This window comes from Poecile atricapillus, chromosome 3, assembly GCF_030490865.1.
Source record: "Poecile atricapillus isolate bPoeAtr1 chromosome 3, bPoeAtr1.hap1, whole genome shotgun sequence".
In the NCBI taxonomy this organism is placed as follows: domain Eukaryota; kingdom Metazoa; phylum Chordata; class Aves; order Passeriformes; family Paridae; genus Poecile; species Poecile atricapillus.
In genome coordinates, this window is record NC_081251.1 from 113,452,874 (window position 1) to 113,472,992 (window position 20,119).

Genomic DNA, 20,119 nt, shown 5'->3' on the forward strand with positions numbered 1-20,119 from the left:
GCTTGTACCTAAATGGGTAAAACCACAGATGTTAACTCCTGCAAGGGAAGTTCTTGCTCAAAGTTACTAATCAGACAATTTCAATACAGAGCTGCTCCTCTTAGAAGAGACTGAGATGAGGGACTTGTGCTCAAGCCAGACACCCAGCAACCAGCTAAGAAAGCAGAGAGAAAAGAGGAACGTTTGGAGGAAGTCTGATATCAAAGAGCTTCCCTCTCTGAGTCCTTATGCAGGAGTAATTTCCCTTTCAATCACTTTAACAGAGGAGAACACCGAAGTTGAGTAAGTTTGAACTTTATTTACAAACAGCTGAATTCTAATCTGCAGAGTCCTGGGGCAGCATCAAACTTCTGCAACATCCAGGGAAACTCCAGAACACTGACATCACTTAACATCACACTTGACATCTTATATGTCAAGATACATTAAGATAAGATGTGTAATTCATCAATGGATCAAGTCTGAGAAACTAGTAACTAAATTCTTCCTGAATGCTCTTCTCAAAACCCTGAACATTCTTCTTAAAACCCTAAGAGTGAGGAAGAAAATAAAAAAAATAAATTATAAAGAGCAGTTAGAAGATGACCACAAAGCAAGAGCAAAATAAAATGATATGTGTAAAGGTATATCCATTGGCTAGGTTACTTCAGTTTGAGAAGAGTTGCATAAGTGCATGTGCGGACCCAGAGCCTATGGGAAAATCATCCCTTAAACAGTCTTGGAACACTCACATGGAAGAATTTAAAAGCACGGGAATATTACAGGACTATAGTCCACTACAAAACACTTCCCATATTCGTTTTGCTGTTTATCTTATCACCTACTTCAGCTTTAGTTCTTTCAGATTCATGATGGATTTGTATTTACACAGGTGCTGGAGTTGTATACCTACTGCAACTGGTACACAGAAGGGACAATGTTTGAGTACCACTGTTTTAGAACAGGTCACAAAACAGAGGCAACCATTTTATAAACCCAAGGTGTAGTTCTGTTAAAAGTTACTTAAGTAATAGGGGTACTGTTTCTTAATTTTAACCTAAATTAAAGCCTTGCAGTCTAAGTTTTGGAGGGTAGAAGGAAGAACAAGGCCTCAAACCCACTAAGGTAAATTTTTAAGGGATAAATTGCACTTGAAACAAGCTGGAATCCAGAGAATAAGGGAAAAAAACAAGTAGTTTGTGATAAATATAGCCATGCTTTCTCCACAGGTTTGGGATACTAGCGGCAGAGGGAATGCTAAAGAGTTAAGGCATGGCAAGATAGATACCACCTCTTATTTCTTTACAGTCCTTCAGTCTCGTCACTAAGGTGGATACTTAAGATGTTCAGAGCTCAGATTTGCCCTTTAAGATAAGCAACTCATTTTAAAACAATTCAGGGGTATCTCTGTCCACATGTCAATCTGGGACTTCAGGTGAGTCACGCAGTTTGCAAGCTGCACAATGCAGAGGGCATTAAATCAAACCCCAGATCTACCAGAAGCAGGAAAGCAAAGCCGTGTTCCTGCTCCCAGATTCACTCTAGCATGGCAGTTTAGCTGTGGACTTGGCAATGTTAGGTTTACAGCTGGACTCTAACTTAAAGGATTTTTCCAACCTAAATGATTCTATGACATTATCATTTTGTAGAACACTTTTTTTTCTGGCACTGCCTTACTCCCAATCCCTTTAAAGTTGGTTTAGGTGTTTAGATTTTTTTAAGCAGATCCCATCTGCACTAAAAAAAAAAAAAAAAAGAAAAGAAAAAGAGACTGAAGATTTTAGATTTCACTTTGAAGATAGTTTTTTACAGTACATACAAAAATACTCTGGAAAAACAACTTACAATTTCACTTATGAAACCACCAAATGATAAAGAAATTACAACAGAGAAATAGCATAATACTTGTTTCATATAATCAGAATTTATCCCCACCCCCCAAAACCCCTAATGCACTTAGCTGGCTAAGCAGTGTTATCAGTTTACAGAACCAGACTGGAGACTACGACAGGTTTTCATGTAAGCATTTAGAACAGTTTCCAGAGTTTATCTGAAACCACTTTCTGCATGCAGCTTGCAGGTGGGCAGTAGTGTCAGGACAGCCTCAGCTGTTGCAATGTTTCAGTGCATCTTTGCTGCGTGTTCAGAGTTGGGTTTAACTACCCACTGACACAAAAAAACCTCTCAAGTCTCATGCTGGAGCAGTCTTGAGGCCAAAAAAAAGCAGCAGATAACACAGCATGGGACATGTCTATCATCTCCATACTTTGGCAGCATCCTCTGCTGCACTTCCTTCAATACTGAAAGCATGTATGGGCCTCCATGGGAGGCAATACCTGTGTAGTGCATGGCTGTGCAAGGCAGTGGAAAGCTGCAAGCCAAGGAAGCTCAGCACCACTGTGAGAGAAGCACAGGAGTGTGTGTGCCATATGGGAAAATAACTGGGGATAAGAACAATGCATGCACATGAATTAGGCAAGCACATTCATACACACTGGAAAAAACAGAACATGGCTGCAGCAACTCATTAACCCTGATGACAAACATTCTGAATCCAAGGCACAGGACAGGTTGGTTTTTGTAGCTGTTTCAGCTGGTGACAATTTAGACTTTTTAAAAACTCCTAAAGGTAACTGTTACAAGCACATGCAAAGAGTAGCTCAAAAAGAAGCAAGCATCTAACAACAGCATAAAAATCAGACCATGATTTTAACTGGTCAGTTGCAGTAACCTTCTACCTTTCTTAGTAACTACAACACATTCAGAATAAGGACTGGTAACAAGTGATTATTCTCTTCACCTGAAGATCAACCACTTACCCATTAAGGGTAAGTTTGATGGATCTTTTAATAATACGAATGCTATTTGTTGGAACAGGAGATGAAGAATCTGGCAGTTCTTTACTGGAAAGCCTCTGTAACACACAAACAGATGCCACAGGGAAAAAAAAAAGAAAAAAAAAGATTTTTTTAATTAATTATTGAATTAATTTTAAAATATTTAATTCAGAAGCAGCAGCAGATAACTTCTTTCCTAGCTGAATATAACATTCTTTATGTACCAACCCTGTATGGCCCAAACCCATTTTCAGAGAAGCCTTTTCTTTTTACCACAGCACTTGTTTAACCACCACCATATCCAGAGGAAGAGCACTTTCCCTTCTGCACAATTCTTTTCCTGCATGAACTGAGACAATATTCCTGATGAGGGGGGGAATTAGCTATGAGTTGCTCAATAGCACAGTAAAAGGGAGATTTTTCTCAGATTCAAGGATCAGGAAAACAGAGTCTCTACTGTCTGGATCACTTCCAGTCTTATATCCCTCAATTTCGCAACATTCTACATGACACAGAGCAGTTAAAGTCACCTACAGACTTCAAAGCTTCCAAGTCTCATCACAGAAATCAGTATACAAGTACTGATAACAGTCCAAGAACACCAAATCAGGACACAAAGTCAGTGTCTGAGGGCACAGAAACTTGGTTTTCCAAGTTCAAAACTTGGAAACTTTGGCTTCACTTTTGTGAAGGTCACTGTTCAGTTATTTAATTTGTTGGAAACACAACAGGCAAAACCCTACCACTCCTCAAACCACCAAGTTTAATGGTACATAAATCTTTGTACATAAAATGAAAACGTAAGCTCTGCTTTACCTATGAATACAAAAGCACAATAAATACCTGTGACCTTGATGTGATCACTGGAATCTGCATGGATTTCCCATCAAGGACACCCTAAAAAAGCCAGAAGGGATTTGTTAGGCAGTACTGCCAGGTTCCTGACTGAGAGGCAGCAAGTTCTGGCAGCGAGGATACCTTAAAATCATACATGCATTAACAACCTCCACCCCATGGGGGGTGGGTTTGGGTATCCTAAAGCCCTAAAACCACACAGACAGTGGTTCAGGTATTTCAATCTTCACCAACAAGATCTCATCTTGATTTGAAGGTGTGCCCTCAAGAGTTTATGCCTCAGTAACAAGCACCATGAATAACGAAGCTCTTTATCTTCCCTTTGAGAGGCCAAATGCTTTAGTCTTTATAGCAGTTTTAATTTACAGCAGTGAATCAGATAGTTTTAAAAAGAAAATTCAGTATTATTTCAAGCATGCCAAAGAAACTGACACTACCAAATCATCTAACAGAAACATTTAAAAGATAAGTCACAAAAGTGTAATATCTGGGGAGTGAGGACTGAAATAAGCTAAATTTAAAAGCATATTTTTGTTTCCATCAGTAAACATGCAGAGAGAATTTGTGAGGCAGTCTAATCACTAAACTGTTCAGCTTTTCAGTTAGTCCACTGAGTAAAATCACTTAAAGATTACATTTTTTGTAGCTCTCTTCCTCCCATCCTGAGGGTATCCGCTTTCTGTGAAATTGGAGTCCCACATGTTTAGCTGGAGGAACAAAATACACAGACTCAAAATAATTGCTGTGCTAAAATTTTCTTATTTGGGTGCAGCTTCCAGTCAACACATTAAATGTATTAGGGGCCACTCTTAAAAGAGTATTTATCTAAGTCCACCATTACCCCACAGGAATTTCAAGCCTCTGAAAAAGCCCTAAATCTGTACTTGCAACATTCAGTACTAGACAACATTTCTACAAGATGAATCTTTATAAGTGTCAAAACTGAAGGTTCTTTTTCTGGCTGTTCTTTGCTTGTGCCTCCATTCAGAGGTCAAGCTCCAGGAACAGCTACTTAAGGATATTTACACATAACAATAAAACAAATGCAATATTAGTCTAAGAGTTCCACATACCAAGATCTAACAAGCAACTCCACACTATCATTTCAGAAGTAATGACCTATTGAGTAGGCTGCTGATTTCTAATGCAGCAAAACTATCAACAGACACTCAAAAAGTATCTACCAGAAACAGATTAGCTCATGTATTTCATGTATTTCATATATTTTCATGTATTTCAGCCACAAAATTCATATCTTCTTCATTTGGAGATAATTTTTTTCTGAATTGAGAACTGCTTCCAGATGAGACAGTTCATTCAGCAGTTGGTCACTGAAGTGATAAGTCAGTACAGCAGTATTTAGATACCTTGGCAGCAGATGAGAAGCAGTCATTAAGTGCTAGATCCTGAAAATATGTTAATAGCTATACCTCATATTCATTATGATTGCTCACATCTTCATTCTAGTAGAACTAGATATGCTTAAATTTAGATTCCCAAATCCTTTGGGGGATGTATAAACGCATTCATTTTCAGTTATTTCATTTGTTCTACCTCAATAATTAATACTACTTGAAACCCTCCTTGGCCTAGCCCCCCCTCCTTGCCTTTTCTCCATCTATGGCTTTTTGGGGGCATTCTCCCGATGTAGGTGGACGAGATACTTTAGAGCTTGGTGAATAATGTTGCTTAGGTGAAGCACTCCTAGGATCCGTGATTAGAGTCCCACTTAATTTATGCTGTCCGTGCACAAAACACGTTCTGAGTTGACAAACCGTGTTATATCCTGGAATGGTGCAAGCAATTGGAGGTCCCGATGTTCTTAGTGCAACTGTAGCCTCCATTTCTGTAGGAGACACCTGGTTTTTAGAGTTTGGCCACGAAATTAAAAGCTACATTCCACCTACCACTTCAAATACATACTTGGATCAGTCACAGGAATGCAAAGTCCCTTAGACGTTGACGGCTCAGCTACACTGTTGGCACCACTACAACTCTGACATTCAACATTTCTATAAAAGTCAAACACTAGAGTTATAAAATGCTAGTTTGTAAAATACTGTATATCTCATTTCCAGAAAGTGCATGCAAGACAAACATTCACCTCCTTAGCTCATTGTCAGAGCTCTGTTAAACAACACAACCTCCCAGCCAATGTAGCACCAGACCATCATTTTGCAGAATTTCAGACTTTTAAACTCAAGCATTTTCTTTACTGAGTCCTTATGTGCTGATACATTTTCCCAATTAGTCTACCCAGAACACTGTGCTGCTTTGAACCATTGTTCTGTTCTAGCCAGATGTGCACACAAATTTTTGGGTTGGTTTGTTTTCTGTGTGACTCCTACAGCATCAAGCAGTCTGAACAGAGCAGGTATCACACATTTAGGTAGGATTGGGCAATTACTCTCAAGATTACGTATTCTTCCTGTGCTTAGGGAGTTGCTGAAGGATAAACAGACTTCCCAGGAAGTGACAGACACTTTTACTGCCCGAGTTCTCATACCACTTCACTAAGTCAGAAGCAGCTCTGGTGCTTCTGAGCCCCAAATCAGTACGTCATTAGAACTTAATCTACTTGGTATCAACAGTACTTTTTGTTAGAAAGAACAGTTACTTGCACATAAAATACCCCAGCTTCCAGTTGCACACTAACCTGTGAAGATTTACATTCAAGACTAAATAACTTCCCTGGTGTCAAGTTCTTCATTCCTATGTGTTCATGGATATTATTTAGTTTTTTCAAGGCTTCCTTTAACCCAGTCTCCTACCACGTGCCCAAAGGAGATTCCAGCTTTGTTCCTGAAGCTCTTAGAGCCCTCCACATGCTTATGATCCAAACAAGAAATCCTAGACTCATTTACATAGTGAGTCAGTTAAAAGCAGCTTCTCCACAGTTCCAAGGTTATGGCACTAACCTTTCTGTCTCTGCTGTAGAGATGTCCAACTTAGATATCTTATTTAATGAAGAGGAATTAGAGGGTGTTCTGGAATCTCTGTCTTTGGAACCATCCGAACAGCTTTCACCTAAAGAAGACCTTTTGCACTGAAGTCCACTATTATTTTGACTAATATCTGACACCCTTTGCTGAAACGACAGTTAAAAAATAAAGTCTTCAAGTAATTATTAAAGCTTTTATTAAAAATTACCAGAAGCGCTGAATTTTTATTATACCTTCTTTCTTTTCTGTAAGGTTCCTGCTGGCAAAAAATAATGGAGTTGCTTTCTCTTCACATAAGTTGCCTCAATCTTCATACCTTCCTTTAGGATGTTGAGGGCACTGGCCTGCCTGTAAACTGACATCAAACACAGCTGTAGCTTAGTGGGGATGTTTGCATTAGTGCTTGTCAAAGTTACAGATGGTTTCTTTAGAAACATGTCTGCCCAGCCCACATGAAGAGTTCCCAGCTTCAGTTAACACAAAATGCTGCCCAAGCACTCCCAGCCATCACAAGAAGATGAATGTGACCTGTGATGCCCATTTCACACTCACTACAGACCAGACACAACAGCTCCTCGAGCTCAAATATGCAGTGATAAAGTCCATGTGTCCGAGGAAGCCAGACTGGATTTTAGGGAGTCTGATTGAACAGACTTACTACAATTTGAACAGGTTTTTCTCAGCTGCCTGCAAACAGGCAACTGACAAATGCTATGGGAGCACAACAGCTATCAACACAGTTAAGTCACATTTAGATAAGCTTATCTAACTGGCCTATCATGAACATAACTGGAAATACAGATGAGCTTACTGACATACAGAGTGGGAAACAAAGCAAGGATATGCAACTCAAAGGCTTTCTACAGGAGACCAGAAGTGAAGTAAAAGCACAAATATTAGCACACACACCAATATGGACACTTGCTTCAAATGAAATTCACTAGTTTGTATGTAAAAGGGAAATAAAATTCACAGAAATAAAGTTCCAAACTCAGCTTTCTATTCTTGATCTAATCAACTTGAAATTAATCTTCGCCCTCTAAAATTATTCTCTCGAAGTCATGGCACATGGCAACAGCTCTCTAGCACAGAACTCCTGGTCATCCCCACATGAGGCAAAGGATTCCCCACCCCTCAGGGAACAGCTTTTCTGTTCAATTCTCTCTGGAATCACACCCTACATCCAGCACACACCATAGGCTGTGCTTCACTAAAGTAAGAGCACACAGCCATACTAACAATGACAATACTAACAGTGACTTACAGTGTTTGTGCATAGAGGATTTACCATTAGTTCTGGCCTCTTAGCAGCAAGTAAATCTCATTAACATAATTCACATTTGCCATTGAAACGTAGTGCCACTGGATGTAACATGCAAGTACAGATAACAGGGCAAGTCTGAGGAAATCACCCCACCTGGCTTGTAACTCAGACAAGAGTTTTGATGCGTTTTTCTGTGCTTTTCTCATATCCCAAGCAGGAGCTAAGAAGAAGGTCAGGTTTTACTGCTTTTACTCATGTTGCCTGAACAAAACACGACAGAACTCATGCTGGTACTATGGATAAACTCCAACAAACATTTAGAGGATTTCACTGTTTAGAACTCTGTCCAAATACACTTGTCACTCAGAAGAATAGCCTGATTTCCTTATTATCCTAGCATTATCTAACAACACTTGCAATATTAATTTATTTCTACATCTATCAAAAATAGTAACAGACTAGGAACAGGAAAATGTACATGCAAGACTGCATGTAATTACAATGTGACAACCCAGCGACTTTCCCAGTTCTGGGATCATATTATACACAAACTGTCTTGGAAAAATCAACATCAACAGGCATCAACAACTCATTTCAGAGCTTGACACATCACTTCCCACTTCTAAAGTTCAGCAGCTGACTACTGTTAGACAAATATAGCTACCCCAGCAAATGGGCACCTCTGGGCTTCACAGCTGACTGTCCCCTACAAGAAATGCAGTTCTGCATTTCTCCAATAAGAGGACTTATTTTATATATGGTACACAGTGTATGACTGTTACACACTTTTGTTTCAAGGTGGCCTTACTTCAACAAAGTGTCAACACGTTTTTCAAGCTCATCTTTTATATGTTGGTATCTACAGAGATATCTAATAACAGAAGGAAGTACAATTCATTTTGTGAAGCAACTTCTTCTGGAATAAGAAGATTATACTCCACAATTCTAGAGCAAAAATAGAGCCTTACCTGTATCTGTGAATGACTGTATCCCATGTGTTAGATCAACGTTAGTCTTTACTGCACTTTCTGCTTTCTTAAATACAAGCCCAAGAAACCACATTGATACATATCCACTCCTAAAAAAAGACAAGATTGACAAACCTGAGTTGGACACAGATATCAGACATTTGGATTCTGGTACATTTTACTTTCTCAGTTTAGAGCCAGCCCAGACTTAAACTTCTCAGAGCACTTCTCCCTGAAGTGCTCCCTTCTTTAAAAACATATTATGTGCTCAGGACCCTGCCAGAAACACACTGAATCTCTCTCACCAATGAGCTGAGGGGAACGAAGATACACATTGGCCAAACTACTTCAGAAAAGTAACAAAACTCACTGTTTATAGAGAACTTCATTGCCAGGGAAAGACTGTGGCTGCACGTGTGCAATAGTTATAAATTCATTCCTTTCCAAGTTCCCAACCAGCACACGGATTTTAGACTCGACGAGGCCAATCCTAATAAAAACAAGAGGTATTTTATTCATTTTTAACTGTAGCCAGCTCATCAGTTAGATGTCTTTTTGTAATACAGTGTTAACTAATCAATAAGGACCAAATTTCATACAGCTGAACAGACACCAGATCTTTATATCACATAAACACAGTGTAATTTGAGATGTTTCCAATGACATTAGTGCTTTTGCTTCTAAAGACAGAGATAAGTAAGTTTTACATCTACTCTGAACACTTCAGATACAGCACTTCCACCTGTAACCTATGATGAAAATAAAAAAGCCCAATCCCAGCACCTCTGGGGTGCAGCAAAACTCCTTTTTGCCACAATGATCAAGGAGAACAGTGATTTTGAAAAGGCTCAAGCACAACTGTTCAGTTCCACCCAAGTAAAGATGCAATTCTTCCTGCAGATTGATCAGTGAAATGTAAAAATAGTTATTTTAATGAACAAATTATCTAGTCAACAATCCCATCAGAAACTTCCCTAAGAAATGAATCGTGACCATGAGGGCTTTAATTTCAGTAAAGCACTGGCATTTCATCCTTCTATCTAAAACTCTGTTAACTTTAAAAGCAGTCAGAAATCTCTATGTTCTTCAAAAGCATCTTATGTTGATGAATAACAGAGACATTATCTATTTCCAAATCCACTCAAGAATTGGTGAACTACCTTTTCTTATAATAAACTGAAAAAAGTTTATCTTCTGCTTATCACTTTCCCAAGCTACAAAACTGTAAAATTTGGCTCTATTTCTGTCACTCAAAAAACATCACCTCTTACCACAGCCAGAATTTCCCTCATCTTTATTGTGACATTAAATAGGCTTTGTTCAAGAACATTTCACATTAAAAATTATTTGGCCCTCTGCCCATACACCTTGTTGTACACAACTGTGACTGATATCAAGCTGCAGCTGGTAAGATTTCTAGGTGAATATATTAGAACATTCAGATAAAAGGTATTACCTACTAAAACTATTTTTAAACTTAATGCTATCTTTTAGAGATGGCACAAGAATTATTTGACTTGAAGCACAAGCCAAACTTTGAAATAAAAGTAAGGTGCCCTCAGAACGGGTGTCTGTTACAGAGAGGTGTTTTGCTTCCTCACTTGACCAAAGCAAAGTACTAATTTCCTAACAAAGAAACCCACTGGAAAGTCAATAAACAAACATTACAAGTGTGCCTTAATTCTTCACCATTCCCCCTTATTTCAAATTTCACAATGACTCAGCACATTCACACAGGTTGAATAAGTAATTATTGGCAAATCTCCCTTCACTGAAGAAAAGTAGGTCTGGAATAGGCTGACTACAAACCAGTGCAATCTAGTCTTTAAATATTACAGTAAAACTCTTTAGGAAAGTAAGTCTAAGGCTGTAGAACAGTGGTCTTCAAAGCAGGGAGGGAAGGGGGTGTATTCCATGCCTAGCTGCATAGTTACAGACTTTATTTGTTAACACAATTAACAAAAATATGGTGCAACATTGAATTGAGTTTCAGTTTTGCACTGGACCCCATTTAAAGCAGCACTTACCAGTTTAAGTGATGCTCTTCTGTAAAGGCACTGGCAGTCAGCACAATGTAATGTCTAGAAGAAGGAAGGAAAATTAGTACACTAGCTCAAGATTTTACTCTACACTCTAAATATCAGGTGGGGGTTTTTTGGTAGGAAAAATTGTATGAGTGGCATTAGACAGCTTTTCCTATCTTTCCTATGTTAATACGTAGCAAAATTTATATAACTACTTCCAGTTTCTTTAAAAAGTCCTAAACTGAAACACATCAATACAATTTTCTACTTAGACCCCAAGTTAAAACCCATTATACTAACCACTAAGTAAATAACTGCAAGTTCAGACAACAGATTTCATACGTACTTGTACTTCTGAAAGAAGTTCAGTGGTTCAAAGAGCTTTGACCAGTCTGATTTTCCTTTGAGAATCTCATCTGTAACTTCAAGACCTACAAATATGGTTGAAAATTTTATCAATATTTTTTAAAGATTACCATAACAAACTTTAGAAGATTGTAACAGTAGCTGACAGGAAAAAAAAAAAAGCAGGAATTTTCCTGACACAACGCAGATACTTTCCCAGAGTTTATTGGAAAACTGGCCCTTACTGCCTGCAATGAGCATACTTCCCAGAGAAACACCTCACGGAACAAAACTAACTCAGGTAACATGGTTCCATAAAGCAAGAATGACACTGTTTAATAAGCACAGAATGTACTTTACCACGTTGGAACTCCTCTATCATGACAGCTCGTGTTGACACTGACACGTTGTACGTGGAGTTCTGCTGTGGATAGGACGGGGTGATGATGGGCATCACATGGTACCGGTCTGATGGGTTCACCTACAAGTTACAACAGCTTTGCTCAGCACCAGCTCAGGTCAGAACAAAGTTTTAACCCTTCTGATTTCAATGGTTACCTACCCTAGGGTCCCAGACTGGTAAATTAAGAAAGCTCTCTTCAAGTCGTTTCAGCAACACCGGCTTTGGCCAATCCCTACAGAAGAAAAAAACAGTACTGAACGTCCATTTTAAGCTCTGCAATTCAGGGCTGCACGGGATGTTGTCCATGTACATCCTGATATAAATAACTACAAGTGTTACTTCTTTATGCAAATTGAAATAAACAGCTTTTACCATTTTGAAAAAATCAAGAAGAACTTGTTAACGAGAGTAGAAGCCAAAGCATTGGGGTAGAGTTGGCATATTCTTGCTACCAGCATTGCCCAGGAGACTCCACCAAGAAATCCCATGATGTTGGAGTAAACACCACGTCCTAGAATGGATACCACACAGTTAGTCTGTGCTCTTTCAAATCTGCAGCACCAGCTGCACAATCTATAGAATACTTAATACATTTCAGCCTCCATGTCATTTACTTTTGCGGTGCAGTGAGGCCAAATTGCTGGTCCTCACAGCGATGAGAAAAAGAATCAGTACAGCACCATGTCCCGAAATACTGCTGCTTGTGAAACTTGTTTGTGCTGCTACACCTACTGCTTCACTTCAATTCCCCTAAGAGAAAGGTTCTGCCACTCCTCTAGTACCTGCTCTAGCCAGGTGGGCAAATGGGACTTTCTTATTCCTTTTACATTTAATTGGGGATTTTTATCATTTATCATTGCTTATCAGGTTCCCAATAAGCAATGCAGCAGTGTCTCGCAAGCACTCCCCTCTTCTCTGAACTCCACACCTCCACTAAAAACAAATGGAATTTACCACAGTGACAGACCATGAACCTAAACCAAAAGGGTTTTAAATAAAACAACTGTCATTTAAATAGCAATCCAAAGCTGAGGTACATCCAATAGTGAGCCTGTGGTGCCTCTGAAAAGTTTAAAGATCACAAACAACCCCGTCACTCACGTTTTGCCCACAGTTTAACTGCCCGGAGCGTGAGCCGGAAGTTCTCCAGATTGGGCACCAGGCGCAGTATTTCATCTGTAACTCTGCTGCCTGTGAGACAAAAGGTGAAGCACAGGAGCTCCTGTAACAGGTACGAGTCAGGTGTTTCTACACAGCACCAACACCTCACAGCTTATGGTTCAAGTCTGGGAAAACAGGTTTGGATTACTTGCTTTGTATTAAATTATAGATTACCCATAACATTCAGCATCGCTTTAGGTAACCAGTGCCCTCAACAGCTTTTTCACAGTTTAGACTACAACTAACAACTTTTAAATAAAGCCTCTCCACTGGATGTTTTAGCCATAAGCTACAACACAAGAGGATCCACCTCAGCATGAAGAATTTTACATTGCAGGGTGGCAGAACTCTGAAATGCGTGGCCATGGGAGGTCAAGGAATGTCCCTGTCTGGAGGGATTCAAAACCCACCTGGACACATTCCTGGGACAGCTGCTCCAGGTGATCGTGCCTTAGCTGGGGGGTTGGACTGGATGATCTCCAGAGGTCCCTTCCAACCCTAAATATTCTGTGATTCCAGAAGCTAGGTTTCTTTTGACAACCAGCAACCATTAAAACACTCGGTGCTAAACATTGAGCAAGTCAGACTTCAGGTATTTTAATTACTTTTTTTTTTTTTTAATGAACTACTTTGTTTATCATTCATACATTCTTATCAAGGGCCCTACTTAGTCATCTGAATTTCTGGGGCAAACTGGAGCACTGCTCACAAACCAATCAAACAAACATGACACACAGGTCTGTGTAAACACACAACTCCTTGAAATATCTAAATTTAGACCCACCGGTCACCTCCTCAGAACTCAAGTACACCAGAGATCAGTTTCTGCACCTTGTACAGAAATGTGGCTTGTGTAATCTGCTCTCTATGCCAATTTAAATGTCTTCATGAAGGTGTGCAGAACATGCTCACCATTTAAGCTCCGTATGCATCTTATATCCAGGCTTTTGAGGCACGAGTCGTCCCTGAGATCGAGATCATCAGAAACCGTTGGCAAGGACAGCTTTGCAAACACGAGATCAATCTTCAAGAGAAGAAAGTTTCAAACATGACTGACAATGCAGCACTGTTTGCAAACAGGACACCAGTGAGAGACACTTGGCCATTCATGTGGTTAACATTTATATTCAGAATTATGTGATCAAAGATAAATACTGATTTGCCAGAAAACAAGAAAATTGCTCTAAGTTCCCTACTTGTTCACAAAACCACTTCTATTTTTTCAAGCTAAAGAAAGGAAGGGGTTTTTTTCTTTAAGTTGGAAAGATGACTCTAAACTTAGAATTCCTATTAAAAGGCAATTTTAAATTAACCATAAAATTAAGACAAATTCAAATTGCCTCAACTGTACTTCAACAAATGAGAAAGCATTTTCTTTATGCCGTAAGGCCTTAAGCATCTGGTTTTCTGTATAACCTGAGGCAAGCAAATTATTCTTTGAATATCTGTACCAGTTAAAGGCCACAAAGAGATCACTGAGTGTCTTCACAATAGTAATGCCAAGCAGTAACTTGCTTAGCTATTACAGCAAGTGGGTATTTATTCTCTACATGAAATGTATTCCAGATAGAAGGATTCCTGCAGCTGACAAACTGAGGCAGGAGTCCAACGAGTCGTTTTACTTTTCATTTTCTATGCTGTTTGTCTCACAGGGACTTCATTTTTGATCTGCAACAAAACATCAGGCGATTTGTGCAGGGAACCACAACAGAAACACCCCCTGCAGAAAGGGAGCTCTTGTCAGAGCTCAGGGGAGTTAGCAAGGACACTGCTTCTACTCCCACTCTGCACATCCTTGGGAGATAAATGCTACCCAAGCAGGCTCCCCTGGTCTGCAGCACAGGTTTAGAAAACGATGTCCCTCATGTTCCCACGCTCGCCAGGCTAGCTAGGGGCTTATTTTCCTAGCAGATCCCATTTTACTTCTTCTGGGATAGGTTGCGGTCAAGGCTGTTTAATTACAGTTTCCTAAATATGCTGCAATGTACCAACAACCTCATAAAACCTTGAAAAAAGTTATCCTACTCCAAAGCAAGAAAAAAAAAAATAAATTCTCGCTTAAAGGTGAAAAAACCCACAAAAATTAAAATTCTTACCTCAATGCCATCAAACTCAAATTTGATAACTGGTACATATGCATCCTCAATGGCCTGTGAAGGAGAGGATATCTGTAATAAGATATCCTTTTGCTACTTTAAGCTTTTTCCTATACTATGGATAAAATACAGAATTTACACTGAACTACTCAGTCCAAAGACTGAGTTCCTTCCAAACACAAAAAATGCTAATAACTCCCAGGCAGGATAGCACTATTATGGTACCAATACTAGATTTTACTAAAAGATCTTATTTAGGCAAGAGATTCAGAGGCTGATTGTGTACTGTAACAAACAGTGCACAACAAACCATCAGTATCAGTGGCTGTAAGCACTTACTACAGCCAAGGTGAAAACACAGATTCCAGGGACAACCTTGCTTTTTGATACAGCTGACTCATTCCCAAAACACAGGGAAGGAAGAGGGACCACAAAAACTCTTACATGATGTAGTCACTGGGGATAGGAGTCAAGAGCTGGAGAGCAACATTTTCATGCTGCATAAACTAGTATATTAGAGGGTACTCAAAACTGATTTAATTTTGGCTTGTAAGATATTCACTAACAATGCAAGTTTTTAACACGAATATTCTTATTGTAAAACTTACACAATCTATCAAGCAGAGAGTTTACTCACTCTTAGGTTTTTTACTTCCTCTTGATTCCTCAGTTTTTCAAAGAATGACTGAAAAAAATCTGATCTTTCCACATGACTGGGAGCAACACAAAGAGCATCTATGTCTGAACCTGCAAAGAGATTCCATTTCTTCTGTTACTGTTGGAAGCCACTTTGCAACATCAGAACTGTGACCAGGCACTGGAAGTACTACCTTTGGTGTGTACTCCAAGTCTGTAGGAACCAAATGTAAATATTTTGCCACCAACTTGTTCTGTTATTGAAGGGGGAAGATTCTGTGGGTAGAAGAGCAAGTTTAAGATGAACATTATCCTCTGTGCAAGTTTGACTTGTAAGTTATTTACAAAAACTGTAACAGCCTCCATAAGCAATGTCTTCTCACTCCCTTACATTTCAGTTTACTACAGTTTTGATTCTGTTTTTCTGAACTAAGTTAAGCTTGCAACTCAAAAAAAATATTATAGGTGATGTAGCAGTACTTTTATTAATTTATACAAATTAAGAGCTATTATTAGACTTCCCTGCAGCAGAGGCACATAAATTAATACAGCCTAAGAGCCATTCAAAGGGCATGTCTAGAATCATAATTTCAAACTAGACTAAGTGCTGTAGGCTGTTTGGGGCAAGATTAGTGCCAATTTTACCATCTTTCTCATGCACAATGCTTGGTTTTGGCTTTGTTAACAGCTATGAGACAACTGACTGAGCCAATCCAGGAATTTATTCAGTTTATTCAGTTCCCCAAAGACTCTGAAACCTTGATCTTGAAATACCTTTTATAACTTATTTCAGCAGCAGTTACTACACCTCTACTTGATGTTTAAGAAGTTAAATGTTGAACATTAGCACAGATCTCAGCACCGTAGTCTTTGAATCAAAAGACTTCAGCTGTTTTGACAAAAACAAAAAAGTTCTTACCTTGCTTTCAGCAAGCTCTGAAATCCATTCTCTGACAAAGTTATTCAGTTTACCAAGAACAGTTGTCCTGTAAAGAAAACTCATGCTAAGTTTGCTTTAAAAAAACAAAAAAAATCAAACAAAAACAAAAGCAAAAAAACCCAAGAGGTTAACAAATTTCAGTCTTGTAATACCTGTGATAGAGTTCTTCCTGATCCTCAAAGACCCCAAATGGCTTCATTGCTTCAATCAGCTTCTGGGTATGAATGTGGTCTTTATCACTAGGAGGAGCCAAGCTAATTGGAGAGGTAAGTCCATAGTGCCCTTGAGGCTGGTTCTGCTGCCTGGAAGTACTGGAAGAAAATAAAGGAATGGGTACATAAAGGAAGAAAATCTTATTAGAAAACACCCTTTAGCTTACACTTTAGAAATCCATTTCTGCCCTTTTACCCAATGTTGACAGAAAGGAGAAAAAAAAAAATCTTATCATTTTTAGATGACTTGACCTCACTCAAAAGAAGCCACAACTACTTTTATGAAAAAAGCATTTATGGATGTAAGAAATGATCCAAGATGCTGCCATCTTAACACAATTTATTTGCATTGCTGCAGCCCATCAGAACTAATCACTGTGAAGTGAAAAGGTTTGAAACCCACCATGCACAACCCTACAGACAGCAGAAGTTTTGGACATATTTCAGTTTCAATGTAAGGATATTCCCAACACTTTCCTGCTAACACCAAACACAAAAATTAAACTTTTCTTAATTAAATGTTTTTTTTTTAGGTTTCAATTTATTCAAGAAGGGCATTATAATTGATTGTAAAGGCATATGGCCTGTTAAACAGAGTTGATGCAATGAATTCAGTGTATTACTATATAAATCCCTTGCTTTAGAAAGGGGAAATGGAGAAAAAGCACCTTATTTTGCATTACCAGCTAAAACCAGGAGAAAGGAGTGGGACAGGAGGGAAGAATGGTGCTTAATGGATCAAGGGTCTCTACAGAAACACCAGCAGCAAGAGGGGGAAACACCCCAAAAGGTCTCATCATGCTCATCAGGGTCCAGAAACAGACCCTGAGGCTCAAGGGATAATTGTGCCATTATTTAAGCTGGATATTTTCCTCTTTCACAGATGTACAGCTTCAAAGATCAGCTGGGTTAGGCAAGAGATTTTTATACCTATTTAAGGTACCTGACCCCATTCTGTCTAGTAGTAGACTAGGAAGTGCTCAAAGGCCAGCTTCACCACTTGATTTTTTTAAAGACAGGTTATTACACAGCTCCTTATTTCTAATTGTTGCCTTTACTCCCTCTCTTAAAGAGATTTCCCTCTCTTTTAAGTATCCTTATGCAACTACACACAGAGCTTGCAGTCACCTAGGGGTTTTTTTCTTCCTCTTTCCTCTCTCCAAGCCTGTTTTTAAAACTTTGTGCTTTCCAAAAAGCTGGGGAGGCAGGTATTAGGACTGCAGTGCTATCAACTAGCATCCCCAGTCAGAAAAGTTATTTACTTACAAGCCTAACTAGGCCTTGACCTAATTTACCTTGTTTATAGAGATTGACAATTTCCACTTCATAAGTAAAAATATTCATAATGAGTATTTTCCTTCCTATGATATAGTTTCCATAACAAACCATGAAGGAAAGCCTGTACTTAATTGCTGTGCATTACAACTAAATTAAAACACCTCCAGCAGCAACTACTTCCATGTTTTATGCACTGCTTGCATTGTACGGCTTGTGCTTCCTAAAGTTTGCACAAAACAAGAACAGGATTTAGACTACACCAGCATTTAAGACCTTTCCAAGGTACAAAAAGGCACCACCTGCCTTTCATTGCCTCATTCTGCCTACAGATAATATGACTGGAGATTGACGTAAAACACAATATCAATTAGATAAACCCAATATTATTAACACCAAATATACTTATTATTAATTTAATATTATTAATATAAAATTCCCTCATCGACAGCAGATATTTTTCAGTTGCTTACACATATTAGTGATAGTTTGACCTCACAACTTAAGAGGTGAGGGAAACAACACCAGGAAAGTTTCACTGAGGGAAATTCCATAGAATTTGTTGCCCCTCTGAAATAAAAAAATAAAGTCTTACTTTGCTCTTAGAGAGCAAGAGCTTATAACCACATAATTAAGGTATCTTATGGATCCTAACACACATGGCACGCTATTTATTCACCCATCAGCCTTCAGTTTAAACAAGAAACCTGTTGCAGTTCAGCATTCTGCCAAATCTTGTCGCAACCTGTGCACCACAGCAAAAACCTCCAGTGCGTGTTTGTTCTGGTAAATCACACTTTTACACAAAAAGCCAGCCTAAACGGATTTATTCCACGTTTTGCCCCTTATTTACAGCTTCCCAAAGCTGCAAGGCGTGTCTCCCCCACACACCAAGGGTGGAGGGCTAAGTTCGCACTGTGCGGCTCAGGGCGCTGCCTTCAGCCATCCGTGCGGGGTAGGACGACCAGAAACCAGCTCCTGAGCCACCAAAACCCACAGCAGAAACCGGGAAACACCAGGATAGAAGAAGAAGCCCACACCACCTGGGACCTTCGACGAAGGGAGCCCAACTCCACCCTTCACCGCTGCCACACCAGCTCATGCTGAGCGGAGCCCGCGGGCGGCCGCTGCCAGGTCAAATCTCCCTGTCCCTGTCCCCGAGGCTCGGGCAGAGTCACTGCTCCGCAGGGCTCCGCAGGGCTCCGCAGGTCGCGCAGCCCCAGACCAAGGCGCAGCCCCGTTACCGCCGTTCCTCGCCCGCCATTGCCGTTGCTTGGCGACGGCGTCGCCGCCACACGCGGTGAGACCCGGGCGAGGCAGCCCCGCCACCCGCACTCCACCATTTATTTCAACCGAGAATTTCTCCCCTCAGGCGAGGGCAGGTTCGGCCCCCGCGGCCCGCCGGGGCCCCTGGCGGGGCAGCTCCGGCGGGACCCCCCTACCCCCGGCGTCCCCTCAGGGCAGGGCAGGGCGGGAAGGCGCCTCACGCCGCCGCCTCACCCGCGCGTCTCCTTCATGGCGCGCGCGCACAGCCCGCGCCGCCGCCCGCGCTTCCCGCCCTTCTGCACCGCCGCCCCCTTCCCGGCGGCCCCCGCGCCGCCCGCCCGGCGCCCCCTGGCGGCTGCGCGTGTCCCCTCAGGGCGGCCCCGCCGTCCCTTCAGGTCGCCGCCGGGCTCGCTGAGCACTCTGCAGGGAGGGTGTTCCTTCCCCGTGGAGAATATTCCTTCTCCGAGGAATGTATTCCTTCCCCGAGGAGGGTATTCCTTCCCCGTGGCGCTGACAGACCCACCGAGGCTGGGCTGGTCCCCGGCATGAGGAGGTCCCGCGTCGCACCTGCCCGCCCCTCCCTCCCGCTGGACGTTCCCGCTCCTGACACCTCTTTCCAGAGAGGAGGGGTAAAAAAGAACAGGAATCGCGCTCGAATTGGGCTCCTGACAGCCTCCTGACGTCCCCTTCCAGAGAGGACGGGTGAAAAAATCCCCAGGAATCGCTGTTGTATTTGTGTATTCTCATCCAGTAAGTGCAGGCCCAGCATCCCTTGACAACAGCTGGTATCGGGAGGATTTAACGCACATTGCTAGTGTCAGCAAATGTTCAGGATTTTTAGCTTCGAGTACCCACCACAGCATTGTTACCATATAAAATATTCATAGAAACACGGAGTTGTTTGGGTTGGAAGGGG

General features: G+C 40.7%; 1 protein-coding gene across 1 annotated transcript; it reads right to left on the bottom strand.

Annotated features, from left to right (window-relative positions):
* Positions 1-11,985: 11,985 nt before the first annotated feature.
* Positions 11,986-19,495, bottom strand: LOC131577461 (poly(A) polymerase gamma-like). The gene is made up of 9 exons (XM_058835334.1): positions 19,438-19,495; positions 16,603-16,761; positions 16,430-16,496; positions 15,705-15,786; positions 15,512-15,621; positions 14,875-14,928; positions 13,691-13,802; positions 12,719-12,808; positions 11,986-12,128 (listed from the first exon to the last, which is right to left on the bottom strand). Exons 1-9 carry the CDS (start codon positions 19,452-19,454, stop codon positions 11,986-11,988), a joined length of 834 nt encoding a protein of 277 aa, XP_058691317.1. The 5' UTR covers positions 19,455-19,495.
* Between the last annotated feature and the right edge of the window lie 624 nt (positions 19,496-20,119).